General features: G+C 28.0%; 1 protein-coding gene across 2 annotated transcripts; it reads left to right on the forward strand.

The window, feature by feature from the left end:
- The first annotated feature begins 561 nt into the window (after nt 1-561).
- On the forward strand, nt 562-11,479 carry LOC107170350 (aminopeptidase N). 2 transcript variants are annotated; one of them, XM_089220202.1, is made up of 14 exons: nt 562-716; nt 4,120-4,303; nt 4,660-4,937; nt 5,061-5,216; nt 5,346-5,657; nt 7,789-7,972; nt 8,066-8,488; nt 8,587-8,782; nt 8,873-9,153; nt 10,097-10,296; nt 10,360-10,527; nt 10,594-10,734; nt 10,822-10,903; nt 10,970-11,479. In XM_089220202.1, the coding sequence occupies exons 2-14, from the start codon at nt 4,121-4,123 to the stop codon at nt 11,105-11,107; spliced, it is 2,742 nt and encodes a 913-aa protein (XP_089076328.1). In that variant the 5' UTR covers nt 562-716; nt 4,120; the 3' UTR covers nt 11,108-11,479. The 2 variants fall into 2 exon arrangements, with proteins under 2 accessions (XP_089076328.1, XP_089076329.1); XM_089220203.1 differs by having other exon boundaries at nt 689-827.
- Nucleotides 11,480-13,203: the final 1,724 nt, after the last annotated feature.

Below are 13,203 nucleotides of genomic sequence, written 5' to 3' on the forward strand. Positions count from 1 at the left end.
TATTTATAATATATTTCACATTGTCGCATGCCCAGATGAAATTTTTTGTATGATATACGTAATTTGAGGGGGGGGGGCAAGGACAAGGAGGGCAACTGCCCCCTTAGGTATATAATTGAGTGGGGAATAGTGTCATCTTACCTTATAGATTTATTTTTACCACAGCCTGTCCCCCCTCTTGAGAATTTACTCCAGTTGATGCCTATGGTCGTCAATAATCGCAGTTTATAAGTATACCTAATAAGCAAGAAGATTATTTCAAAAATACAAATTATAGTATCGTCCTATACTGGTATCTGATCGATTTTTAACTTATATTTTGTATTTTTTGGACCATCAGCACAACAGTCATTCGATACACTTTTCTTCAAAACTGCTGCCTAAAAACAATTAAAATATATGTATATTTAAAAAAAATCAGTACCATCTACCGTCCGCTCCGTCTTGTCCTCGTCGTATAACTGTACACAGACGGATAACAAATATAGGTATTGCAGGTATAATAATAATAATATATATATATATATAATATAATATAATAATATAGCGTCCATGACCTCCACACGCATACCGGTTTAGTAATATTATTTTCACCGTCGATAAACCGCGCGCTTGTGTGTGTGTGTAGTTAACCTGTTAGGCGGCGTAGGCGCCGATTTCAGTAGTGGTTCGATCGTTACCAGATCACCGTCAAACCGAAACAAGAAATCGCTCAGGTAAGACGCAAGTCATACAGATTTATAGTGTTGTATATTTTATTTACGTAAATAATATAACTCCACAATATGCATTAATATAACACCGACCTGGAGACGAGAGTAAAACACGTAGGTATCCAGTTATACTCTATACCCAGTGTAGGTAATTATCTAATTATGCTGTACACATAGTTTATGTCATCTGCAGTGGCGTGTAGGATTTGAAATTATGCAGAACGTTTTTGACGGGGAATGCCGGGTGCTCGAATATTTAGAAATCCGAGTAAATAGCCATAATAATAATAACAAATAACATTGTGATAACAAATTTACTGGCAAGAACTTTTCCCGCCGACACCGCTTAATACCCGGTGTAATTAATATATCTGAAAAATGTATTACATAGTTAGTTGATTATATTTGGCAGTTACAATTTGTATTAGCCATCTCGAGATTTATCCCGAGGTTTAAGAATAAGATTTATATATATAATATATACGTAGCCACATAGGTACTTACTACTTTGCACAAAAAATGCATTATTATTACATAATAAAATTACGTTTTCACTGCATATTGACTATTCTAATAAACAAATTTAAAATAACAATAACGTTCGATAGGACAGTCATTAAATTTTGGTTTTTATTTGGCAACCAATAATTTTGATTTCTAACTTCCGATAACATATTAACTATAGTTTTAAAGTAAGACGTGGGTCGTAGGTGGGATAATATTAAACAACATATTACTCATACGGGGCTTATTTTAATCTGCTATGTGATTTTGTAATTTTTATTTAAAAAAAATACTAGTCTATATTATATTTTTCATCGTTCGTAATACACTTTTGTTCAAACAGTATTGGTTTCGTTTTTAAATGATAACTATTAATTATGGCTTTTCATATTGAAACTGTAAAATTGATTATTATGTTTCTGAAATTTTGTTCATAAAACCTTTATTGATTATTTAATTAGGTGTTATATATTTTAATAAAAGTTATAATAATAGTTTCATGGTTAGATTGAAAGAAAAATAATGACAGATGTTTTTAATTTATGTTTAAACTAACCTTATCTAATCTTACGAATGTCTTCGTTCGATCCATGATGATTTGAATAATTAATTTGACAAATTTTAATTATGTATATGCCGTATGGTGCAATTCAGAAACTGAAACTGAATTCTATTTTATGTACAAATTATTAGTAATTAAAAGTTTTGGTAAAAGGAAACAAACAAAATAATAATAAGTATTTTAATGAATATTTTATAAGGCGATGCTTTATTCAGAAAACAATACGACATACATAATATTATGTATGATTATCTTAGTTAAATCAAGAACATTTTAAATTCAAAGATTTTCCAGTGTTCGGGATTAATGTTGGTCATCATATTATATATTATGAAACGTGATATTAAAAACGAAGTTCTTAACTTATTAAGTTTTCTGAGTTTTCTGACAGAGGTTTTCTTTTTAATTCATTTGAAACTAAAGAGCTTATTCAAATTTTTTTAACTCTAATCTAGATCGTCTGTGACGAACTTTGAGAATAAATACATTTTAATGTTTTAAGATTAAGTCTAGTTTTAAAATATTTAAATACATATGTCGAATTATCTTCATGAAGATATTAAATTTAAATAATATTTTAACATTGCACGTTTTGAATGCATACAAATAATCAAAAAGTTTATAAGCTTATCTATATAATTTATTATTTATACATATTACTATATACATATTATATAATATATCAATTCTAGAAGTTTAATAATTATAATTGCATAATGCTTATAATTGTTAAAAATATGTATTATGAAGAAAAAAATTATTATTTATTTATCTTATTATTACGTTACAAGGTTAAAATTAAGTTATTTGATAACTTGCCAATTTTTATGCAAGGAATTTCATAACAACTTTCTCGCAAAAATAATAAAAGCAATTTTTTAACCTTCTTTAGTACCTGGCCAAAATAATTATTTTATTAGATTCTAATATTAAAATAATAATAATATGTTTATTGAGTAACATTAAATATGTGTTAAATATTTAAAATAGCAAATAATGTCTTCGGTTTGATACATTTTGAGAATGATTGATAAATTTGGTAAAATATATTAATGCGAATTGTAAAATACATGCTGTGTTAATAACCTAAAATTAATTTAAACTTTGCTTTAGTTTATTCCTAATTTAATTCAAAAATACCATTTGAACTACTCTAATACATCGAAACATGTTATTTTTTATTCAAAATCTTTTGATTAGATCAAGACAAGTATCAATTTTAAATAATTTATTTTATATTTTAACATAAAAGTAGAATTTAAATTTATACTTTCATAAAATAATGGATTAAACTAAGGTAAAAATACAGTGATAACTTAATTATAAAACAATGATATACACTATTAATTGCTTAACTTTTCATAGCCAAGAGGAAAATTGAATCTAGTAAGTAAATTAATTTTAATTTCAAAAGTGTGCGTTTCATAAAATTGTATGTGGTTATGGAAATATTGTACAAATTTGAAGTTGATAATATATTTAAAAATTACAAATTCTATAAAACAACATAATTAATGTTATTCTATACAGATGTATAGTTATTGTAGTTTAATGAACAAACCAACCTTTCAATAAGTTTGATATTAAATTATCTAAATTTTAACAGTTAATAAACTCCAATCTCATGATTTTTTGATGTATCAGTTTCAATCATATGAATACAACAAATATAAAATTATTTACTCTTAAAATAAACAAAACAATATTCCATCAAATAAAAACAATAAACACCATATCCAGTACAAACAATATCATACATTTTAATTATTAATTAATAATATTATATTATATTTCATATTTTGCTATATTATTTAAAACAAGTTTAGTGATACTCATATGATAGTAAAATTATTGATATTATATAAATATTATGTTTAATACATATAAGTATATAAGAAGTTCACACACTTGATAGGTACTCATCTTAAGCAAATATATTTTAAAAATATTTAAAAAAAATATGTTTATGTATAATATTTATTAGAGATATTACGAACCATAATATTTAAGGTCAAACCGAACCCGAACCGAAGTTTTCTTTAAATTAACGAACTCGAACAGATCCGAACCTACACACTTTTAATCGAACTCGAACCGAACCGAACTCTTCAAATATTTTATCAAACTCGAACCGAACATTAAAAGTTAAATTGGATATTATTATTATAGTAACTAGCCGTTACTCCATCGACTTTTATTTTTATTTCTCTGGTTCGATTATCGAACGAAACTATTAGATATTTGGTTCGGTTTTCGAATCGAACAGTTCGTAACATCTCTAATATTTATATTTATATTTATTTACTTATTTATGCTTTTGTGTGCTTAAAATTTGTTTAGAATGGAATTTGTGGGTTTTAAAATGCTACTCATCATCACATTGTCCCTCATGGGATCGGTTGTTAATTCTAAAGAAAGTTCCGAATACAAATTGCCAACTAATTTTAATCCAGTTAGCTATCGACTGGACGTGACGACATACTTGGATGATAAATTCGTGTTTGAGGGAATAGTCGATATTAAAGTGAGTTTCCATCAGCGTGACACGAGTCACAATAATTACCTATAATAACTATGTTACATGTTCAGAAAAGGAAATTTCTAAAATATATAATGCAATTTTAATATGTAAACAAAAAATGTACAATTTTGAAAACTTTTCAAATTTTCAAATTATCAATTACAATTTTATATTAAGGTAAAAATAATAGTATAATATACAATATGATCTATTGACATTTATTCGAATATTTTTTTTCAGATATTTCTGAATTTAAATTAATAACTAGCATTTTGCCAACAACAACGTCTTACATTAATATTGTGATAAAATTAAATAAGTAACAATAATTTTGAATCAGATATATTTAATTTATTCAGATAAACTGTGTAGAAGCCACTGACACCATAGTACTGCATTCGAACAGTTTGGACATCGATACCAAAAGTGTTGTTGTGGCCAACAATGGAGAAACTATTGTACCGGTGGAAAGTGTTTCGTTTGATCCGACAAAAGAACTTATGTACGTTAAGTCAACAGTAAAATTTAAGCCTGGTGATGAATATGTGCTGACCATACCATTTACCGGAAATATCACCGACGATTTAGTAGGTTACTATAAGAGTAGTTATGTGGACAAGGAGAGCAATCAAACAAGGTGCGTTATTATTATATTATTACGGTGCACAGCACAACTCGTGAAAAAATAAAAAATAAATAGTTTTCGTGATTTCTTATCATCCACTAACGAAGTAAAAATATAATATTACCTATGTCGTAGATGGTTAGCTGTAACACAATTCGAACCAGCTGACGCACGAAGAGCTTTCCCCTGTTTTGACGAGCCCGCGTATAAAGCAACCTTCAAGATAAGATTGGGCCATAAAATAGGACTGACTTCAATTAGTAATATGAAATTTATGAAAGAAACGCCCATGTAAGTCTATGTATAATATTTACTGGATTAATGCCGATTGAATACTATTGATCGTAAAAATAATATATATTTTTTAAATAGTTTTGTACAATAGTATATTAAAAACAAGACAATAATTTCATGTTTTAGCCCTTCAAAACCAGGTTTTGTTTTCGACGAATTCGAAGAATCTGTACCGATGTCTACTTATTTAGTAGCATACATGGTGTCAGATTTCGTATACATAGAGTCGGACAGTCGAGATGACGAAGTGAAGTTCCGTATAATAGCCAGGAAGGACGCTGCCGATCAAACAGAACTTGCCAAAAACGCGGGACCGTTGGTCTTAAAATATTACGAGGACTATTTCGATGAAAAATTTCCGTTGTCCAAACAAGACATGGTGGCCATACCCGATTTTTCTGCCGGTGCTATGGAGAATTGGGGTCTTGTCACATATAGGTACGAAACAAACATTTACAAAAATAAATGCATCACACTAAAATATAGTGTCTGTAAATCGTATACCTATAATTTTGGGATATATCTCTGCAAGTTTATTTTACATTTAGTGGGCTGTAAAATGAAATATGTATAAGGTTTTCAAATAATTTATAGTATTGCAATGTGCAGTGTTAGGAACAGATAACAAAAAAATCATCTGGATAAAGATAAAGATAACAACACTAAATTTTATCTAAGATACAGATAAAAGATAAACAAATTTAATTCATCTAACAAAAAGATAAAAGATAAAAATATTTTATCCAGATAAATAACAGATAATTATAGAAATTAAAATTAAAACAACTAATTTAAAAAAAACATATATAATGCCATGTAAGTATATGCCTATATAATATGTTTATTTTCGACTTAACTTATTATATCATGATGTGTATCACCAAACATTAACTTCAACACATATAATTATATAAGGAACCAATAAGATCCAAGGGACTCTAGGGAGTAACAAAGTATAAATAAAAATTTGGGAAGTCACCCTGCTGAAGAAGTTGTCGAGTGGACCAAAAACAAAATTCACATAGTTAATAATATTTTTGGTACAGATCTATCTAATTTTCACTAAAAAATTTATCTTTTAAATTTATCTAGATAAGTCAAATATTTATCTAAAATAAATACTTAGATAACTTATATTTATTTATCTAGATAAGATAAAAGATAAAATAATTATTATCTGGATAATTTATCTAGATAAGTCCTAACACTGGCAATGTGCATATTATATTATGTAAACAGAAAATTGGAAAAATATGCACAATGTATAGTCATAATGTATACAATCTTTAAAAATAATTTCTTTTTAATGAAGTTTTCGATAAAAATCGAAGTTGCTGATATTACGAGTATATAAAATCTAACGATAAACATTACCTAATGAACAATATCCATTCGCTAGTTTTTCAATGTTCTAATCGCGAATATTGCGGTTTCTCCTGAAATGTAATTAAAATTACTATAAAACTTCATAAGTTGCTTTCTTATAGTATTCAGTATGTGAAAATTGTTTTTAATTATGTAAATTTATTATTTATTAGACTATACAAATTGTTTCATTGTGTTTGTATTCTCATATGATACAATACTCTCCTTCCCACCTCCTACCACTCACCAACAAATCAAAAACTTGTTAAAATATTTAAGCACTTAATGAAAATTAGTAATATAACTCCAAAAATATTTATTTAAATTAATGATATACATTAGACAATGGTGTACTTAACATTATTTCTGGATGGAGGAAGTATGTATTTGTCTAAAGCAAACTCACTGACTCGAGAGGGACCGGGGAATCTACTCTTATTACCATTATTAAGTTTCCATAAATACTGTGATAATGTCATAAAACCAAAATAAATAGAAAAATTTAATTTTAAACATTATAAACTTCTTAAAAGTGTTTTATCATAAGATTCAAACATAATTATTATGGCTATTAAATCTTTTACAGAAAATCAATTTTTCTCACTTAGTATATGCATATTATGTATAACAATTTTAATATGCCAGTGATATGCCAATAACCTATTTACTAATTCAATTCTTTTTAGATTATTATTATTCGGATTGTTAGGTTTTAGTTTATAGCTTTTTAAATTATTAAATAATGATTGTATCTTCATAATAACTGTAGTAACTGTAAATTTAATAATAAAGTGTAGGACTGTTCAATTTAAAAATACCATATTTATTTTATCAGAATACACATTGGACAATTTAGCACTTAATAATGTATACATTTTATATTATTGATTTATATTAGTAGTCACAAGTCGTCAAATTATTAAAAGTTTAAACACAATTTACGAACAGAAGTTCTTTATGCATTATAAAAAAAAAACTTTCAGAACCAAGAACTCATTAAATGCTAATTTAAATGTAATATGATAAAATTAAAGATATCAAATATGAAAAATAATAATTACAATAATTACATGAAAAAAAATCTGAAGAAGGCAAAAACTGTAAAATATATCGTAAAAACTTTGATCAGTTCAAATTTATCAAAAAATATGTTAATGAAGATATTGCAAATAAAATTTTAAAACCATATTGAACCTTAATTTAGAGAGACCGCATTGTTAATTGATCCGGACGTGGCTACAATTGATAACGTACATAGAGTAGCAGAAGTTATCGCTCACGAACTTGCTCACCAATGGTTCGGTAATCTCGTTACTATGAAATGGTGGACCGACCTTTGGTTGAATGAAGGATTTGCCACGTACGTTGCAGCCCGAGGAGTAGATTTCGTAAGTTTCATTAGCATCAGACGGTTGAATTTCTAATTTATTTTGCAAAAACATGATCATATTGTTATGCTATTTTCATTTTATACTACATAGCTGTATCCAGAATGGAACTCTTTCCAAGTTGAAACCGTCCAAAACTTTTTACGCGTTTTGGATCTGGATTCGCTTCAATCGTCACACCCCGTATCGGTGGCTGTTGGACATCCCGATGAAATAGCACAGATTTTTGACACAATATCGTACACTAAGGGCTCATTTTTATTGCACATGATGAACATGTTCCTTGGTGAAGATACGTTCAAACAAGGCATTAGGAATTACATAAACAAACATAAGTTTTCCAACGCCGAACAGGACGATCTGTGGAGTTCATTGACAGAGGAAGCTCACCGCCAAGGAACTTTGGACAAAAATCTCACCGTTAAACAAATAATGGACACATGGACGCTACAAACCGGTTATCCCGTATTGAAAGTTGTCCGGGATTATTCCGCGGATACGGTTACTTTGTCACAGGTAAACTCATGAACAATAATAATTGGCTTTCTTATTATATAATATGTTTTTTGAAAAAATACAAGATATATGAATATTTTATCATACACGTATTACAGGAACGGTTTCTGACGATCAAATCAAACGGTACCGAAAATAAAAGCTGTTGGTGGATACCAATTACTATGACTACTTCTAAGGAAGCTGACTTTAACCAGACAAAAGCTGAGTCGTGGTTGAATTGCGAAAACAACAACCTCACCACGCCACTGCCTAAAGACAGCGAGTGGGTCATCTATAACATGCAGATGGCTGGTAGGTCTCATATTATGGACTTTTATTGAATCAAATCGTTTTAGACGCTTGACAAATAATTAAAATCCATAATTTTCATATTTTTTTTAGGGTTATTCAGAGTCTTATACGATACACGAAACTGGATGGGTATCGTTTCTACGTTGAACGATCCGAGCAAATACAAAACTATACACAAGTTAAACCGAGTACAGCTGATCGACGATTCATTTAGTTTTTCACAAGTTGGTGATATGGACTATGGGATAACGTTCCAACTTTTGAAATATTTAAAACACGAAAAAGAGTACGCACCGTGGTTGGCTGCTTTGGGCGGCTTGAGCCCTATAAATAAATTATTGAAAAGGACCCCAAATCAAGGAGTGTTTCAAGTATGTATAAAGGAACTTTTTATTTTGTTCTTAAAAATAAAGGACCACTGGGTTATTTGTTCATCCTTGAATAGTACTAATCCAATACAAGCTTACAATTTACGTAACAATCATCAATACAGGGCCATTTAACATAAGACACTTATCATTTTGAAAAGTTTCAATTTTTTAATTTTAATTTTTGGAAATGTTGAAATTTAATGAAATCTAAATATAATTAATATTCCTAAAATGTTCACATTGTTTGTTATATAATAAATATGAATCAACTTCAAACTTTTAAATGGTAACACCTATATTTAATAACAAAAATTTGTAAACCTATTTTTTTTATGAACTTCTGCGTTTTTATTTATATGATATAGGAGAAGCTTTTTATGTTTGTTTACATTTGTTCTTATTAATTTTTAGTCAGTTATACAAATCAATAATCTTTGAATAAGAGTCATCAGGACGGCTTATAAACACTTATTACATGACTTACATAAATATTAGATAATAAGCTCATGGATAAGTTATAATGTCTAATCGTCGTATCATTTATTATTAGTATGAAAATAAATATTTATTATAGATACCAACTATGGTTATCTAATAATTTGGACAAAATATGTTAACTTCTGATCTTTATAAACGACAAATATAACAGCACCTACAAAAAACACCTTACATTGATCTACTATATCTGACTATTATCTTACCTAACGGATTATTCCAAAATTAAAATTCACAAAAAAAAAATAGTTTTCATTTCCATTTCGTAAATTTTATTCATAAATTGCCATATAAAAATCAAAAGTTTATAGTGGTTTCATTTATAAAAATAAGGGTTAAAATAATATTATAGCAATAAGTCAAGAACCCTGTTAGTTATTAACAAAACATCCTGAATATAATATACTTTCCTCTCATATTGATGTTGTTAAATGTAACGTGGTTTCAGAACTATATGCAACGATTGTTGTCACCTGTGTACAGTGAATTCCGAGACATGGCCGTCGAACTCAGTGGGTTTGAAGAAATCCGTTTTAAAAACCTTGTGACTGCCGTAGCCTGCCGTCATAAACTAAAAGGTTGCACTGAACAAGCTCTAGAGTTATTTAGCAAGTGGATGAAAATTGAAGACCCGGATAATAATAATATGTGAGTTTTATCGATATTTAATTAAACTATAAATACAAACTAACTGTAATCCAAATATATTAGATTGCCTAGAGAACTGAAACCCGTTATTTATTGTCAAGCGATAAAATACGGAGGTGTAGAAGAATGGGACTTTTTATGGGAACGTTATCAGCGTTCCAATGTGGGGTCTGAAAAGGCGAAATTACTCTCAGCATTAGGATGTAGTTCAGAAACTTGGTTGTTGAACAGGTATTAATAACTCTATGCGTAGTAGGTACAGACAAAACATTTAAACATTTTTTTAATTTTATTTAGATATTTGGATTGGTCACTTGATAATTCAATTATTCGCAAGCAAGACGCTGCCACTGTATTCTACTCTGTGGCGAGCAGTGACATAGGATTTTATGTAGCAAAAGACTTTTTGTATCGTAAAATTGCGGATATATCTGAATAGTGAGTTATCGTTAAATTTTATATAGTAATAACAAATTCAAATAAAATAAAAATTATTAATTATTATTTTAATTTGTAAATTTTTAGCTACAAACCTCGAGGCGATCGTGTAGGTAGATATGTAAAAGTTATAGGTTCTCAAATGAAAACTAAAGAAGAATTCGACGAGGTAATAAAAATAACAAATTATTTTTTTTTAATCAAAATTTCATTCAAATGTTTTATTTTGTTACAGATCCAATCATTTATAACTAAATCGTCAGCTTATTTAAAAGGAGCTGAATTGACTATCAATCAGACAATTGAGACTGTCAAGATAAACACAGAATGGACTTCGAAGTTTTATCATAAAATTGTAAATCACATGGTATAAATGTCACAATTATTGGCCTGAACACAGTTTGATTTTTATTAAAAACTATATAGTTAAAAGCTGTTTCGTCTAAAAAAATTATGCATAGTATATATAAATACCCATACAATAAATATTAAATTACACTCATTTTTAGTTATATATTTTTTTTTCATTTTATGATGTAAGTTACTGCTTAATTTTGAATTGTGTCGCAAGCTTAAGTTTTCAGATCTGAAATTTATTGGATATCTGAATTAAATTACATTCGTTGTGTTTAAATTTCATCCTTTACGTATTTATTTATTTTTTAAAACAACATAATCCTATGTATATATAACTATGAAGTGTTATTAATTTTTTGTATTATAATAAATAATAACATTAATTATATGTTTTTTGTTTTATAAAACATATAACAGTTGGGACTTTGGAAGCATTAATTTTTCTCTTATAACTTATTCTGGTCCTGTTTTATGTTTTTTTTTTTTTTTTGAATAAATAAACCGATTAAAAATAATTTATTTATAGGAAATTCAGCCAAAATCATTTGTCTATTTGATTCTATAATTTTAAGAACATAATAATATCGTATCATATCGAAATTTACACTTATATATATATTACGATTAACAGTCCTTGATTTGTTGGTGTTTTGTCCCACATTTTATTGACTTATCGTTAGGTTAGGATCATCCCTGTAAATCCCATGGTCACGGCTATTGTAATTATAGACAAAAACAACCTATCCAGTATTATCGCCTCATATGTTTCATTTTCTGAAAACTAAAATAATGGTGTTTTTGAATTTTCATTTTAATGTTCAAATATAGGGATAAAGCTTATAGACTGTTATTTATGCAATAATAAATTATAAATATTTACTTTTTCCTCTTTCTATTTTTTTTTTATGTATGTATGTATTTTTATTATATTTTTACTCTGCTATGAGACCTTTTCGACGGTCTTATGGAGTCTTGGACAATTGTTCTAATGTTTTCTACTCCAAAGTCCAAGGGGTAAGGGATTATAGTTCCTAAGGATTGGATTATTTTGATTAAGCAAGAATGGTGGGCTAGGTATCGCCATAATTATTGGATCGTTAATCTCACAACAGCTAATTAGATAAATTATTTTTCCAATTATTATGGGTATATTATTATGTATAAAGGTTTAATATATTCATATGTTCCCATCAGATTAAATCATTACATCTTTATTTTTATTATTGGAATCACAATTGTGTAGGTACATTATAAATACGCGATTGCCACTTCCCTTTAATTTGGTAGCTATGTCTTCTCATAATTAATTAACATTCTGTGACATTCTGTATAGAAAGTGAATGAATAGTCGATGCACCCAAGGTGAAATTGTGTGTATAGTGCGAGATCGGAAATATATAGTATTTAATACAACGATTGTTAGTCATTTATTGAACAATCAATTACAAGTCTTAAGATAATATGTTACCTAATTAACATGTTATAATATACATTGTCGAAGGTTTATTGATATATGATCTTTGATCATTTAAGAATATCAAGTACCTATCATTGTAAATAAAATGAATTTGTCTGATCTCAGCTTGCATGGTCAGCAAAAGAAGAATTTAAATAGGTACACCTAATCTAAACTAAAATCATAATATAATTTGATAATAATACTATTTATGTAAATTTATCATGTATTTATGTGTGTTGTACACTTGTACTATCGTGCATGTTATACGATCGCTGAACTATTTCGGACAGTTGCTAAATTTATCGTTACTATATTCGACGGAAACTAATACTTTGGAGATGTGATAAAGTACACCATGTAAAATAGCGTTTTCATTGAATAGAATATCTAGTATGGTTTTTCAGCAATTATAATATTTATATTTAATACTCTTGAAAATAGTAAACGAAAAGAGAGTTTGATAACCAGTATTGAAGTTGACAATAAACACCGCGATCAAAACATTAGACTGAACATTGAAGATTGAATCTGCACCTACTTTATTAATAGTGGCCTCTGCTAAAAAAAAAACCCCATATAATTGATTAATAATAATGATATTGTGTTGGCTCTAATATTTCCATTAAGTTTAATCTATTGTTACGATGGTTCAA

This window comes from Diuraphis noxia, unplaced genomic scaffold (assembly GCF_037042655.1).
Source record: "Diuraphis noxia isolate RWA-SAM2 unplaced genomic scaffold, SU_Dnox_SAM2 contig0002, whole genome shotgun sequence".
NCBI classification, from domain to species: Eukaryota; Metazoa; Arthropoda; class Insecta; order Hemiptera; family Aphididae; genus Diuraphis; species Diuraphis noxia.